This window comes from Lutjanus erythropterus, chromosome 2, assembly GCF_056507025.1.
Source record: "Lutjanus erythropterus isolate fLutEry1 chromosome 2, fLutEry1.hap2, whole genome shotgun sequence".
Taxonomy (NCBI): Eukaryota; Metazoa; Chordata; class Actinopteri; order Lutjaniformes; family Lutjanidae; genus Lutjanus; species Lutjanus erythropterus.
In genome coordinates this window covers 26,761,979-26,777,777 of record NC_139318.1, presented here as the reverse complement: position 1 = coordinate 26,777,777, position 15,799 = coordinate 26,761,979, and the positions used below count along the sequence as shown (strand labels likewise).

Genomic DNA, 15,799 nt, shown 5'->3' with positions numbered 1-15,799 from the left:
TGATTCTTTGATATTCACAGGTCTGAATAAGTATGGAAAGAAGCAGGGCTGCCCCAGACTGCAGATTTTACTAGTCAGTTCGTAGTTGTTAGTTCAAGCCATTAGATGACTAGTTGGCACACATTTATGGTTACACTTTAATTGTTTAAATATATATTTTTGGGGCATGAAGTGAGCTGCCTGTTAATTACTACCAGCAAAAACTGTAATGACTCTGAATGTTTCTTGACAAGCAGACCAAACATTGTTAATTTATTTCAACAACTTCCAGCTTCACAAATACTCCAGGACTCATCAACACAATAGCTGGTGTCTACAAATTAACTGACTACATTATGAACTCACTCTTCAAGCATGTCACGTCTCCTGTCCCCACCTGAACCTACCATGTCTTCGTCATCACTGGAGTCAGAGTCCTGGTCGGAGTCGCCATAATGTTAAATGATCTCAGTGCTGCATTCCTGTTCATCAGGCTGCCTTAGAGACTGTATCCCAGTCTGATAGGGCTGCTAGCTGAGCTAACTAGCTAATGGCAGCCGCAGCACAATTAGCAGCAGTGCGCCGGTGATTTCAGTGTTACAAGAGAAAACGTCCATGTTACAGCAATCCCCCGATACTGCAGAACAGCTCAGTCCCTCCCCAGTACCTTATAACTACAAGAGAAGATAAAACTTTATTAATCCCAAAGGAATTTCCTGTGCTAGACATGGCTCCAAAATTACTGTAACATATAAATATAAAATTGAAATAAGGAGTAAATGCAAATCAACAGTGTCTAATAGAATTAGAGTAGCAGAAGTTAAGGTAAAAATGAGCTAAAAAGTAATATTGGCTGTGATATTGCAAAGTAATAAAAAGTGTTATATAGTAGTAATGAAAAAAATGAAAGATAATGTTGTACATAATGAGAGTAATGTTGCACCTCATATTCAGAGGTAATATTCCACATCATATAAAAGTAGGTAAGTAAATAGGGACCAACATCTTTTGCTGTTTTATACTGCACAAAGCATCACTTAAAACCAATTATAAGGCTTATCTGAACATTTATGAGTTATGCAATGATTTAATTATCAGAAAAGTGAATAATCTTTTCAGCGTAAGAAAACCATTACCTTCATGGACGCGTTCTTTGTCATTTCCATTGACACAGTGAATAAACCTGAGCCATAAAAATGAAGTTATTTTACTTTTTTTTTCATGGTGGAAACAATTAGGGATTCACAACATGGATCTTTTTCAGCCAACAACCAATAATTTTAAAAAGAATCTTGTAGTTTTTGTAAACCTGAGGGAAAAAGAGACCAACATATGGAGAGCAACAATGGATAATTTAATATCCCATAGCTCTGACCGAACCAAATCTGGTACAAAGCATCTTTTCTTCTTTTGAGACATTTTTATTCTGTACATGGTAAACTGATATCACAATGACAACAAAAACAAACAGTTCTGACTCTTCAAATGTTCATTTAGTGTTTTTAGTGAAGAATATTTAAAAAAAAACTTCATAAATGTATTTTGGCTTTTGTACAGTGTTTTGCATTTACTGTTTTGAATTCCAATTTAATGCTTTGACAAAATCTGGCAAACTGGACATTATTTTAGCAGATAATTATTTGCTAATATACACTGTTATTTAATATGTTAAGGGGAAACTATTACAATTATATATGCTCTGAAAAATCTACCAAGAAATCTGAAAATTTGAGTCTGCAAAGTTTTGAAATAGAAAATTTAATAATAATAGTAATAATAACTTTATTTATATAGCACCTTTCATGCAACTCAAAGTGCTTTACAATGTGGCATTAAAAATGACAACATAGGTAAAAACACACAAGACACACAGAAATACATAAAATCACAATAACATAAAATCTGAGTAAAAAATTAAAAACAGCATTAATGGCATTAAAAAGACGCAATAGAGAATCACAAAGAATCACAAAGAAAGAAGAAAAAAATAAGAATAAGTAAAAGAATAAAAAAAATAAAATAAAAATTATTCTTAGTAATATAAGATCTAATAAATAAGCAGGCAAATGCAGACAGTAAAAAGAAAATGACAGACCAGGGTGTAAATCTGTTACACTAAAAGCTTGCCTGAACACGTAGGTTTTCAGTTGAGTTTTAAAAGTGCCAACAGAGCTCGCATGTCTGAGGTAACTGGGCAGAGTGTTCCATTTGCTGAAACCCATGGTAAAAGGCAATTATAATTTTCCTCAATTCTCCTCATTAAATACTGCTGAAATAATAAATAAAACACAGAAATATAATATAGTTATTCAGCAAACACCAAAAACCTCAGCCTTGAAAGTGACCTTAGGACTCAATCACCTCTAGTCAGCCTACAAAATCTCACCAAAAATTGAACATCACAAACTTCACAGTAGTAACAGATGGTATTAGATGCTGCTAGATTATATTGTACCGTAGAGATGCTGCCCTGATTGTGTCCAACCCCTGTATTTTATTCATATTGATCGTCTTTAGTCATTATGTAGATTATTATTCTAGTCTTGTAATCCCTTCTCTAATCCTCTGTCTCTGGACATTTCCTGCAGCTCGGGCAAAAAGACAATCCTGCTGTGGACCCCATCATCCAGGGATTGAAAGGAGTGGTGCATCATGGTAAGTAATGAGAAAGTAACCCCATTATACAAACTCTGCTTCACATAGAACAATATTGAGTCTTTGTTCGAAATCTCCTCCACATGAAACATTACTGTGGGGAATCCAGTTCACGTGGGATATCCAAAAAGCAATTATCCCTGCAAAATCTTTCTGTTGTTCATGTTTTTGGTTGATCCTAGAGGTAAATTCCTCATGACAGTGCAGATTTTGTGCTCCTCCCCACCTCCACAGAACAAAGATTGATGCTCTCGCTTTCAGCTGCTTAAACACTGAGCTTCATTTTATTTTAAAACCCCAAATTAGACTCTAAACACAAAATATGAGCAGAGTTTAACTTCAAAAGACGGAGAAATTTGCAAGATACCGCCTCTCCCTTGCTAGTGTAGCTCCACAGTGGGAGACCTCCAAGGAGCTCCACTCACAGAGAAAGAGCTATTAATTACATCTGAGCCTCAATTAGACAACACTCTTGTTTTATTCTGACTCAGGCATACGTGTAGAGGCTTGTGTAGATCACTGCTTTCTGCAAAGGGTCATTTTACATTTAAACTGTTAGTGGGCTTCATAGATTTCTCTTAATTTTCTATTAAGAGAAAAATAAGAGAAGTCAGCTCCAAATGCACCAATGATTCTTAACGCTATAAATCTATTATCCAGGTGTGCTGAATGATTAATCCAATTGTTTGTTAGCATACGTTGTGCCCCCTTAACACTGTTTAAGGACAGGTATTGTACTGTGTGCAAATACTGAAGGCTTATTAAAATTATTTGTATCAAGGTTTGTAGTAGGTAACTGGACTTGATGGAGTTCTTGAAGACGTTTCGCCTCTCATCCAAGAAGCTTCTTCAGTTCTGGATGAGAGGCGAAACGTCTTCAAGAACTCTATCGAGTCCAGTTCCCTATTACAAACTAATAGATACGAATACCATGACCTGGATGACTGAGAATATTCACAGACATCTTCAAATGATTTGTTTATATAAAATAGATGAAAGCAGGAAATAGATGCTAGAAGACTTGTAAAACATGAAAAACAAATAAAATTCTATAAATGATAATAATAATTATTATAAATATGTTTTTATACCTTCCTTTCCTCGTGTTGGACAAACAATTCATGCACTGTGAGAACAAGATGTTTCTATCTTATCTTGGTAAGAATGTTCTTGACCACACCAACTTCCTCTTACCAAAGAGAAGTTAACAAAATATTAATGAATCCCAGAAATAAAATGCTACTAACAAAATTAAAACAAAGTGTGGATATGAATAAAAATAAGAGGAACTTGTTTGCAAATGGATTTCTGCATGAGGCCCATTGTCTTATGTTATATGCCATGATGCAAATCTTCATGGCATATTGTCTTAAATGAATGCTAATGTGCTGACTTAACTGCATGCGTGACTTATGCAGACCATAAGCAGATGTTTTAGCATGGCGGTGTAATCCTTTACAGCATCTGGGGACACAGCAACTCTGTTTACACAGACATGTATGACTTGTTTTACAACCCGCCGCTGACAGTCTTTATGTGAGCATGAGCAAACGCTGACAAGGACATGTAAATGGATGAGGACGTATAGAAGCACGGGGAATTGTTCTGTACCCACGCTGCTTTCACAAGACTAGTGCTGGGCTTCATTGAGTCGTTTCTAATTATAATTTCACTCCCTGTACTTTCCGGAGATGGATGTTTGATGTTGTGCAATGCACGCTCGCGAGGTTACGACTTTTTGTGTTGAGCTTTAGGGAGAAAAGAGAAAAACTTTTGAAACTCTCTGAATGAGCTGGGAAAGACACAAAAAGACACGTAAGGGAGGAAAAAAAAATCTTAAACTTAGAGACCACTAGAGAGTCTTTAAAAACGTGTGAATTGGCCCTCAGAATCAGAAATTGGGTCACTTTGTTCAGTGGAATTTCATTGAAGTAATTGCAATAAAGAAAATAGCCTTTTCTCTGATTGGTTTTCAGCTGGGAGGCCATTTCACTTGTGGTTTTCATTTCACAGAGGTATTTACGCTCCACTTTTCTTTTGTTATATAACGTCGATAATGGCATTTTGTCAAAAAACCTTTGGTTATACTTGATTATTTTCCGAATCTCCATCAGTCTCTGAAAGTGGCTGAACTCTGAGCTGCGTGGCTACACAGATGTTCGTGCTAACACCACAGTATCTCTCATCTCCCCAGCTGAAAGAGAGCTCTGTGTGGGTGTGGTGGTTTTTGGACTCTCTTCCTGCTGGCTGTTAAATGCTTCTCGCCTCCTCCCCTGTTAGGGTGGTTGGTTTTCCACTAGCTCGTTATCCCACAGTCATCCATCCATCAGCATCTCGGCGGCCCATGAGCGATAGGGCACGTACACTGTCTGAAGACGGGGAGAAGAAAGGCTGTGAATACTGAATTTGACTCTGAGTACAGATGAGGCGTGGGGGCGAGGCTTCCAGTGCCTCAGTAGTCCTATCAGTCCTATCACCCCAGAACCCCTGTGTGTTTTTTAGATAAGGTCATGAGCTGTGGATGAGAGATTGGATTTGACATAAGTTCAGCTTTATTTGGGTTTTTTACGTAATAATTCAAGGGATAATAAACAAGCCCACTCACACAGCCCACGCAGCCTATTTGGAGATAAAGAAGCAGTTTAGTTAATTCGCTTGCACATTATGAATAAAAGAAAAGAAAACAAGAATAATAAAAAAGTTAGAACATTATGCAGGAGAGGTTAGAAGCCAAAAAAAGGCTTATGAAGATACCTCCTCGATATAAATAGCAATAGTCATATTTCAAAGTGTCAAGACTAAGCAGTAATATAAAACTGACAGAAAAAAACAAATAATTTACATAGTGTATGTTTAGAAGTTGTGATGCATCACAGTGGAATCCAGTATGTGTTATGAATCTTTGCTAATTAAAGACCTTTTCAGATGTTTTTTTAATGATTATAATTAAAGATGTTCCGATCGAATTCCAATATCTGTTTGAATAGCTGCTGATACCAATACAGCGCTCTTTTTCCTTCATGATTATGTATTATTATTGTTACTGTTATTCTTGTTATTGTTATTATTGCTGTTAATATTATTGTTATTGTTGTTTTATTACTAGTAGTAGTAAGATTCTATAAGGCTGAAACAGAACTTGCTATTTTATGTTCCAAAATGCAAATATTACTTTTTGTTATTGTTTGTAATGTGTTTGTTCAGAACATGGTGGTGTATTTTGGTAATCACTTTTGTGGTGGTTCATTGTTACACCATGAGTGAAATGTAGTAATTTGGAACTTGTTTCCTTTATTTTAATTGCAGTACATAATAGGAATGAGAAGTGCTATTCAGCTCTGAATTCGTGTTGCATAGCATAGTATTTGAAAGTAGAAAACATGCAGGATTGTGGAATTGAGATCAGAATGTGTGTCGCTGAGAGTGGTCTGATACCCAGTGAATGCCTTACACCAATATCGGACCCCATTGCCAATACTTACAATACTACCTTACAAGAAGGATTACAAAAATTCTAACAAAATATTTTTTATTTGTAAATGAAGACGTGCACCTGGGGTGGTATTCCACAAAAGAAGCAAAATATTTTTGGAGCTGAAACTGAGACAAATCAGAAAGCACAAAATTATAAAATATAAAAGTGCACAGAGCTTTAATAAATGTCAATAACAATAACAAACATTGTGTTCTTTTCAGTACACGTAAAAAAAACAAGAATAAAACCAAAAAAACCCACACTGAGTCAGTTCATTGAGACGTACATGTATGATGTTTGTGCGAGGGACTGCTATGATTGGTGGAACTTGTGGGAAGCTGTGATGAATGGTCAAATTATTGGGAAAGTTGCGGTGATTCAACAAAATTGCAAGGTGGTGCAGAATTCACAGGGATTGGTTGAACTTGCTTTAGTTGTTGCAGTCGCAACAATTACAGCCAAATTCAATTTAATATTTCCATGTTAATTTTTCATTTACTATGACTCCAAGGAATTTAACATGATGAAGTTATTTCAGTGTTGTCAATGAATAATTTGGATTTGCTTTGGATCTTCCTCTGGATCACAAACTGATTCCTGCATTTTCGGTTTTTTGTTTGTTATTTACACATCTCACCTGGTTCTGATCACAAAGCACAGAGCTGATCTCGGTTATCATTTGGATCTGTCCTAATCCCAGTGGCCCATGATGCCACAGTTGTTACATGGAGCAGAGCAGGCTACCACCTAGCCACAGATCAGCTGTCAGAGCAGGCCATTTTATCTGACTCCTCTCCCTTTGGTCCTCTCTCAGCCCATCTGAGTACAGAGATCTGGCCAGAGTGATAACAAGTGCTGAGGCTTTTAACTGCTGTCACCATCATTCCACCAGTGAAGGTTTCAGGAAAGCAGTAAAAACGCCACAGGGACGGTGAAACGAAACAACCTCGTAAATGTTGGTGTAAATGTAACTCGAGATATGCAGGCGTAAACGCAGCTCAAGATATGCAGGGTTTTTAGCAGAACGTTGAAGGGTGAAGGATATGATATTTTTGTACCTGTACAGATGACTACTATTGACAAGTATTGATCCCTTTGCTTTCCCCAGAAAAGGAGACCAACCTCAGGTCGTTCATCCTGAGGGATCTGCTGCCATCGTCGGTGAGCAGTTATTACCGTTACACGGGCTCTCTGACCACGCCACCCTGCAGCAAGGTAGTGGAGTGGATTATCTTCTCCAGGCCTGTGTATCTGTCCCACTCACAGGTGCGTTAAGTCCACACACACACACACACACACACACACACACACACACACGCTCACACTCACACTCACACACGCCCAGACAGCTATATTCTCCACGCACAGTCGGATCCCATTTGCACACAGTCAGTGGATCACTTGCTGTCCCATGATGTCGACGCGCAAGCAATTTTTCCCCTCATCTACCTCTCCTCTCTCTTCCCCTTTTCCCTGGTTCCTCCCCAACTCCTCTGCATATGAAACCATAACTGCCTATATAGTGGATGATTAAGCAGGAAGGGGAAGCCAATTACTGGCATTTGAATGACCGCTTGAGATGGCTCTTATGCATATATCATGATGTTTTTCTGAGAGGGTGACTATAGGGTCTTAAATAGAATACTGCTGCGCATGGAGGCTGGTTATTATACTGTTAGGATTATCTGAAGGGGGGTTGCATGAGATACTTAGAGATAGTTGTAGTAGATTGCAGTCGGCACGCCTCATATTTGGAGAAGCAGAGAAGGGCTCCGGTATGGAAGCTATGGAGTGTACTGCTGTGAACAGGGTTTATGTTTGTTTGTTTCACACACACATAAATACAAAAAACACATAATGAGAGTGAATGAAAGTATATGTGAGGTATGGATAGAAACCTGCAAGGCCACACTTAAAAGACAAACAAAAGTTAAAATATAATACATATAAAATGTGTAGAATTGTAGTTAAAATATATCCAATCTACATACTTAAAAATACATAGAAGCTGGAGTTGCTGCCATGTTTGTATTACAAGCAGCAGTTTCAGGAAGTGAAGACATTTTTCCAAATCAAATGTTTTTAACAGCAGGGCATTTCTCTCTTTTTATACATAGACCCAGAGGAATTAATAAAATATACATTGTCATTGCACATGATAACCCAATGATATTTGACCTTATATACAGTGCAATGGAAGATGAAGATTATTATCCTGTCTAGTTGGGTAATCATGGAATTGTGAATTATTAACAAAGAAACTTTATATAATCAGGTAAATATGCATTCTTGTACATCACCTGAAAAACAAATGTACAGATTTAAGGAATGCTGATGTCAAAAATAGTCATCAATTGCCATTTTATACAGAGAGGAGCACATAGTACAGCATCTTTTGAAAAATGTGCTTATCTAACAGCCCATTTCTGCAGCAGCAATAATTTGTTGGAGAATTACTTGCCCAGACAATATTGCGGTATGTTAAATAATAATAAATTAAAGTACATTATAATGTTAAGCAATGAAGCCACTTAAAAAAAATCATTATTACTTTAAGTGTACACTGTATTTAGAATATTTTTCAGTTAATTAGTTAATTTTACTTCACACCACACAGGAGTTGCTGGTCTGCTGCTGCCTTGGTCTGTTAGTTGGTTATTTTTAATTGCGTGATTTTGGTGAATCCAGAATATCTTTTTAAAACACAGAAAATCACACAGTAACACACAAAAAAAAACAGATTGAAGCAGGAGGCAGTTGGTCTGCTGTGTTCTCCAAAATAAAAATGACTGATTTCACCTATGGAGTCTGGGTTGTTTGAAAAGACGATTTTTGGCTCATAGAACAGCGGTTTCTCATCAGAAAAGGCTGTCTGACTGCAGTAGAAGTATACACTTAAACTAATATTGATTTTTTATTATTTTTTTAGGTGACCCTTTTTTAAGTGGCTAAAATACCTGTTATTGCTGACCCCCTCCACAACAATACTTTGCTTAGCTTCTGATCTGGGACTCTTTGCTTCTCCAAACTGGGGGTGTGCCGACCTCCATCTTCTGTAGCTAAAACGCTGACTATGAATAAATACCTCATGCAACCCCACTTACAGTAATCCAGGCTATTCTTCCAACAATATGATAACCAGCCTCCATGTGCAGCAGTATTCTATTTAAGACCATATAGTCACCCTCTCAGACAAACATGATCTACACATAAGAGCCATCTCACGTGCTCATTCAAAGGCTATTTCAAGTGCAGAAATGTTCAGTAATATTGATCTAAATTATTGCAGATAATGAAAAATGTAGCATTTAAAAAAAAACTCACCTATATGCTTTACAGCAGCTACCTCGAACTGTTTTTGCCGTTTGTGATTTTGAGAGCTAATATATGCCAAATCATGCCCCATGCTTTTTGCTGATCCCATACACAGCCCTTTTGCTGCATCTTTTATACATACAATTCTCGGGTTACCCAGCTGCATATCCTCCAGAGCGTTCTCTGCTGTAGAAATTTGCAGGGCTCAGTGGAATTTCTATCAACTTTCAGGAGTACAAATCTTTTCTTCAGAAATGACTTTTGCTGCAAGAATATTGACCACGGCCACAATGTTTGTGACGCTCACAGATAGTCTTTTATGGACCTGTAATTCATTTCTCCAAGCACGCATAGGACACATTGATTCCACAGTATCTGAAATGTGTAGTCATTACAGCACGCGGCAGGAGATCATTCATAGCAATCAATGGCCACAAATTTGCCCCATTGAGAAGTTACAGCCCGGTAGGTAGCCAGGATGATGATTGAGGTCCGTGCCTGCTGGTACCTGTGGTGTGAATTCTTCTTGCAAATACTTTGCTCCCATTTGTGAACAGTCAGCTGCTGGCAAGTGGCAACAAATGCAGTCCTGCGTGATATATTCAACTCACACATACATAGTAACAAAAGCACTTAAATGTGCTTCAGTAGCTATTCTCTCTTTCTTTCCATTCAGCTGGAGGCCTTTTACTCCATCTTTACCACGGAGCAGCAGGACCACGTCAAGTCTGTCGAGTACCTGAGGAACAACTTCCGGCCCCTGCAGGACCTCAACAACAGGAAAGTCTTCAAGTCGGCTGTAAAGGATGCATGGCAAAAAGATTTAACTGAGATCGTGGGAAGCCCTCACAGCACTGAGGCTTCAAGAGGTAAGCGTCTTTTTCTGCAGTGACATTTTCCCCATCACTTGCATTATACTGTAGCAAAACTGGTTTGACCCAAGGATCTCCTGTAATTAAAATCTTGTAATTCTAATCATTACTCGCTGTTTTATTAGTTGTTATGAATTGCTGCCAGAATCACCCAGAAGAGTCTGAATCCAGTGTCACCTAAGGTCATGGTCATTGATATTACAGTTTAGTGTGGATTAGTATTTCATAATGCACACTGTGTCTAAGCCAAGGTTACATCAGAGATCATCAAACGTCAAATCCCATATAAAAGCTACCCAAAATCTTACCCAAGGCTGTGACATAGGCCACATCTACCTGATTATCTTCTGTAATTTTTCTAGTTTACAGCCTTTAAAATTTGGCCCCTTTGTCACTGTTGCTGTGCCTGTCAAGATTGCGTTCTCCATAGTCCCAGTGCAGTTTACAAAGATAATGGCATTAGATTTATAACTGGAAATCTTTTGAAACTGTGGGTTCATGATTTCAGACAAGGGCAGACAAAATTAGCCTTATCGTTTCAAGCCGGCAACCATTAATTTTTCCAGCTGAAAACACAAGCTTTGCTCACAGACTTTGTTAGCTAGTTAGCTAATTAAGCTAACGTTGAAGTCTTGAGTTTCGCCTGACATGTTCCAGCTGTTTTGTATTGAAATGACAATTCTTGTAAATATCTTTTAAATGTGGACTTGATGGCTACATACGTCCTCACTTATGCTTATTTTGACGTCTTATATGTAAGCAGCGACTCTTGAGGATATGATTGTTGTTATATTTCAGTGTAGAGCTAATTAGCGTCATCAATCATTAGCTTGCTACTTAACTGATCAATATTGGATCTGACACCTAATGTTAAAAAATGCTAGTTAAGTGGCTAGGTGTTGAATAAATTGTTAACTGTCTAGTTACATTTGATAGCAGATCTTTGTATAACACTAGCTAACTAGCTAGCTAATCTACATCAATTGTTAGCTATAGTTAGCTAGCTTTTTGCTAACATTGTAAATTAGGTCTGTACCCCAATATATTTCCAAGTTAAAATAAAGGTTTCATTATTACGTTACTTAAGATGTGAATATATATACTGTATAATCAGTGTAGGCTGTTTTTACAGGTCACCCAGCAACACCTTTTAACAAGCTTTAAAATTTGGCTTTCTCCCTACCTACATAACCAAAGTATTGAAAGTATTGCTCTAAAATGCTTTCATACTAATGTAGAATGAATGTGTGAAAGATAATATGTTCTTAAATGATCAGCATTTCTATTTACATGGATTTAGTATTATCACAGGACCTCTGGGTGTCCTAAAATACTGTGGAAGCCCTAATTGCAAAGAGATAGTATTAGCTGGGCTCTTCTTGTGATTTGTTGCAGATATTATTTATGTCCAATGCAAGTCTGCAATGTTCATGGTGTGTAAATTAAAAATTATGACTACATGTTATCTTCCATACTTTTTTATGCAATTTTTTTTTAGCACTATTTTCTTTCTGCTCAGAAACATTAAGGCTACAGTGAAAATTATCAAGGGGATCTTTTAATAGTATTTCAGGACCAAATTCAGGAAACTCATCTAGCTGCTCTGCTCGGAGACCCATTCAGAGGGCCCAGCTTAAATCAGTGGGTCAGTAAATATAATACCATGAAAGATCAGTCCTTTTTCTTTTTTAGCAGGGTAAAAATTACTGACGGAGCACAATCTGAATAATAGGAATAATGATTAAAATTTCATGAGATTTCTGGATAAAGCTTATAGTGCACATGTCATTTTCTCATTGTTACAACTCATTCTTATATCAAAGAACATATTAATACAAAGCACAGACCTCATGCTGGCCTTGATTAGAGTATTTTTGTTCATCTTTCTCTTTTATGTGTGCATCTTGCACCACTTGCTTTAACAGAACAGTACAGGAACTATGGAGACTAATGAGAAAGGCTGCTGCGCCTTAAAGTGGTGTTGTTGGTGTCTGGCGGGGAGAATTGATTGGGAATGCTTGTGATGAAGTTGGAGCACTCTAACAAGGCCGATCAGCAATCATCATTAATATGTGGCACAGCTAAAATAGACCCATACAAATTAAGTTGTGAAATTGCCTTTGTGGCACGTCAGTAGGCAGAATGAATGTGGACCAGTGTCTCTCCTTTTTTTTTTTTTTTTTCTCTTGCTTCCCCTCCCTCTTGCTCGTTTTCTCTTTGTGCCCCTCGCATTGCTATTTCACTGTGTTAAAATGTAAGAATCCATACTTAATGGGAGTCGCTGGGAGTGTAAGTCTTATCTTCAAGGGTGACATCTGTCAAGGTTGTGTGAGGGGGGATATTTTATCTGCGCACAGTAAATGATGGCTTTGCTTGTAAATGTTGTGAGAGCCCGGGCCACACCTCGACTGAATATTCCATCAGTGTGGCTTTTATAGCCATGAAAGTTGTTTGGCTAACCTTTTCTGATGCAAAACACAGGTTGCAGATTCGTTTGTGTGGTGCAGATTTATTGTTTGTCCAGACATAATTTCTATACATACTGTATGTAGGGCAGTATTTATTCAGTATTTATGTACAAGCCGTTGTCTCAAGTGGAGAGCAGATTTACAGTCCTTCTGTTTAGAATTTGTTTGGTTAATGATGAGTGAATATAACCAGTGATGTCTGCAGCTAAGGTTGCAAATTTTCTGCATTTCCATGCTGATAGTTGAACTTGGTAACAAACAATATTTGATTAGACTTATCATTAGTAATTTTAATAAGATATAAAATGCTTGTCTTCTTCTCATTTGAGGTTTTATTTTAACAATTCTAGTGGCACATTAGTTGTGTGAAACATTAATTCAGTGGTTCCCAAACTTTTTCTGGCATGCGCCCCTTTCAGAAGCCAAAAAAAGTTTGTCCCCCACCCCACAATTTTTGTCAGTTATTAACAATAATTGAGGATGGAGGAAAAAAGGATTCAAACATTGAATTTTAGTGAAATAAAGGTTAGCAGGATAGAATCACCAAACTCTTGTTTGTTTATTTCCCCTACATAGATCATATTCATTTAACTTTTTGTCTCTTTGTCTTCCACATCCCCCCTGCAGTGGCTCTGTACCCACCAGTGTGGGAACCACTGCATTAATTCATGAAGAACAAACAACAAAATAAAACAGTTAGGCTCTTGCTCAATTAGGGGTTGGGGGAAATTGATTTTTAGGGAGATTCCTTCTTGAAAGATAATGAATTGTGAATCCGCACATTGCAAAACTTGTAACCAACAATTGTTTAGCATTTTGCTTGAAAAATAGCTGAAACAACAGTCAGTTATCTAAATACTTGCCATTAATCTGAGTAACATTATTAACATAGTCTAAAATTGTAAAGTAGTAGCTGTAAGAAGAAGACATTCATAAAATAAGTGCTGTAGTTACCATGTTGTTATTTGGCCCTGAAATTGCATGCATAACTTTAATTTCCTATCAGTTATTACTGTTCAAATCAGTCAGTCATTGTGTTTTCAATTAAATTGTTGTTTTTCCCATCATTGCCATGTCTGCTCACAGCCTCTTTACAGCCTTGAGAGGAGAGAAGCAGTGGAACTGCTGTTTGTTGACAACACTCAATTCATCCCCTTTATGGTAGAAGCTGCCAAGAGAAAGATTCATGTTCTGCTCTGAGTGGTGGTGCAGACGGAGGTGAAACCACTACGAGGCTTATTTTGGGAGGTTACAGTGTTTTGTATTCACAGAAAAATAATGGGATTTTCTAGAGAGTCTCTAGCATGCTAAGTAATTCTACCAGTGATGAAACATTAGGTACTATTCAGTATTTTATTCATGCTGTGTCTCAGTTGAGGATTTTGTTTTCAATTGAACCTGAGATGAAAAAACAAGATGCTTTTTGTGTCCAAATTTCGAACAGATTCGCAGGGACACTAATTTTGTTTGTCAAAAGGTTTTCATGAAAATAGCAACTGTTGCCTTGGATCACTGAAGTTTGTAATTAATACAAAGAAAATACAAATAAGAATCAGAACATTGTTGTATAGCAAAGAGGAAAACGTGTTGATAAGACATCTATCTTGTCAATCTCCGCCTGCTGTTGATTTTCCTGTTGCTCGTGCACCGGTGTTGATGGTGAAAAGGATGATGACTGTCATGACAGTAATGATGTAGGCAGTAACATCACGATGATGTCTTCAGCTGCTGTTAAATGAGTGCTGTTGAGCTACTGAGGGTTGACAACAGAAATCTGACGGGTTATAATACATTTCACACCTGTCACACCTCATCAACACCCCAGGATATTCTTGCTATTGTCTTTTCTCCCCTGTGTGCCCCTCTGACTGATTTTATCCCCACCCTGTCTTCCTTTCACATATCATGGTGCATAATTTGCACCATAGCTCCACTGTGTAAATGGAGAAACCTGTGGTGACAATTTCAATTTGACAGAAACCCTGCGTGTACATAATCAGTTGACACTTGTTCCTGATTGCTGTTGCCCTGATGTGTTGAGAAGCATGTCCAGATTGTCCCTTACTTATACTGACAGATCCCTGGGTAAACATCCATGCTGCAGCCTGCACTGCCACCTTGAGGCTGACGCACAGACTTCCTTTCATCCTCCTCATGCATCCTGTTTAATGTCGCACAGACAGGAACTTGCAAATCACGTATGGGCAGGAAGCTGCACTATTATCTGTACCACATATTTAGCACTACTCCCAGCCGTTTGTTATTTTAGCTCTTCTCGCAGTGTTGAGAAAGACACGAGCGTCCAGATTGACAGTCTCTACTGGCACCCGAGGTTGTGCCCGACCCCAGTGAAGCCTCCAGGAGTGTTTTTGTTATTGAGTTACTGTATTATCCTGCACCTTCAGAGGTCTCTCAAGTGGAAATGGCTTTGAGTCAAGTCAGTAGCAGACAGTAATAATAGGCTTGTTAAAAGGCAACCTGCATTTCTGCCCACACACATCAACAGACACAAAGTACATGTGGTCAAGCAGTCCTCCCCAACCACAGCCTTTCATTTTCACCCAGCTACATTCAGATGCTGGCAAAGTTTTTTTTTTCTGTCTTTCTTAGTAGTCTTTTCTTTTTTCTTTTCCCTTTATCTTACTCCCCTTGTCTTCTTTCTGGTCTTTCAGTGTGCAGTAGTGCCCCAGTGAGCATGAAGATCCAGCCGCTGAACCAGACGGCCTTGATGGTGAGCTGGGAACGCCCCCTGACGGTCTACCACCCACCCATCACCAGTTACATGGTGTCCTACAGCTGGGTGAAACGTGATGTCGCTGACGAAAAGACTTTTACCAAGACTGGGGACCAGAGCATGGTGAGTGTTATTACGAACTGACACTAAGAACTGCCAGAATCTTTGTTTCCTTTTCTACATTTCTTTTTCAAAAGGGATGTGGTTTAAAACACTGCTTTCACTTTAATAAAAATACTGTATTCAGTTCAACTTTTTTGTCACTAACATAATGTGCAGCAAAAAGGAGGACTGTGGCTTC

General features: G+C 38.0%; 1 protein-coding gene across 2 annotated transcripts in view; it reads left to right on the top strand.

The window, feature by feature from the left end:
* ca16b (carbonic anhydrase XVI b) overlaps nt 1-15,799 on the top strand; it is a 143,179-nt gene that overhangs the window by 94,808 nt on the left and 32,572 nt on the right. For both annotated transcript variants that reach the window (XM_084735435.1, XM_084735426.1), the window contains exons 6-9: nt 2,568-2,634; nt 7,218-7,375; nt 10,101-10,293; nt 15,437-15,621. In XM_084735435.1, coding sequence (XP_084591561.1) covers nt 2,568-2,634; nt 7,218-7,375; nt 10,101-10,293; nt 15,437-15,621 — 603 coding nt within the window. The remainder of the gene's footprint in view (nt 1-2,567; nt 2,635-7,217; nt 7,376-10,100; nt 10,294-15,436; nt 15,622-15,799) is intronic.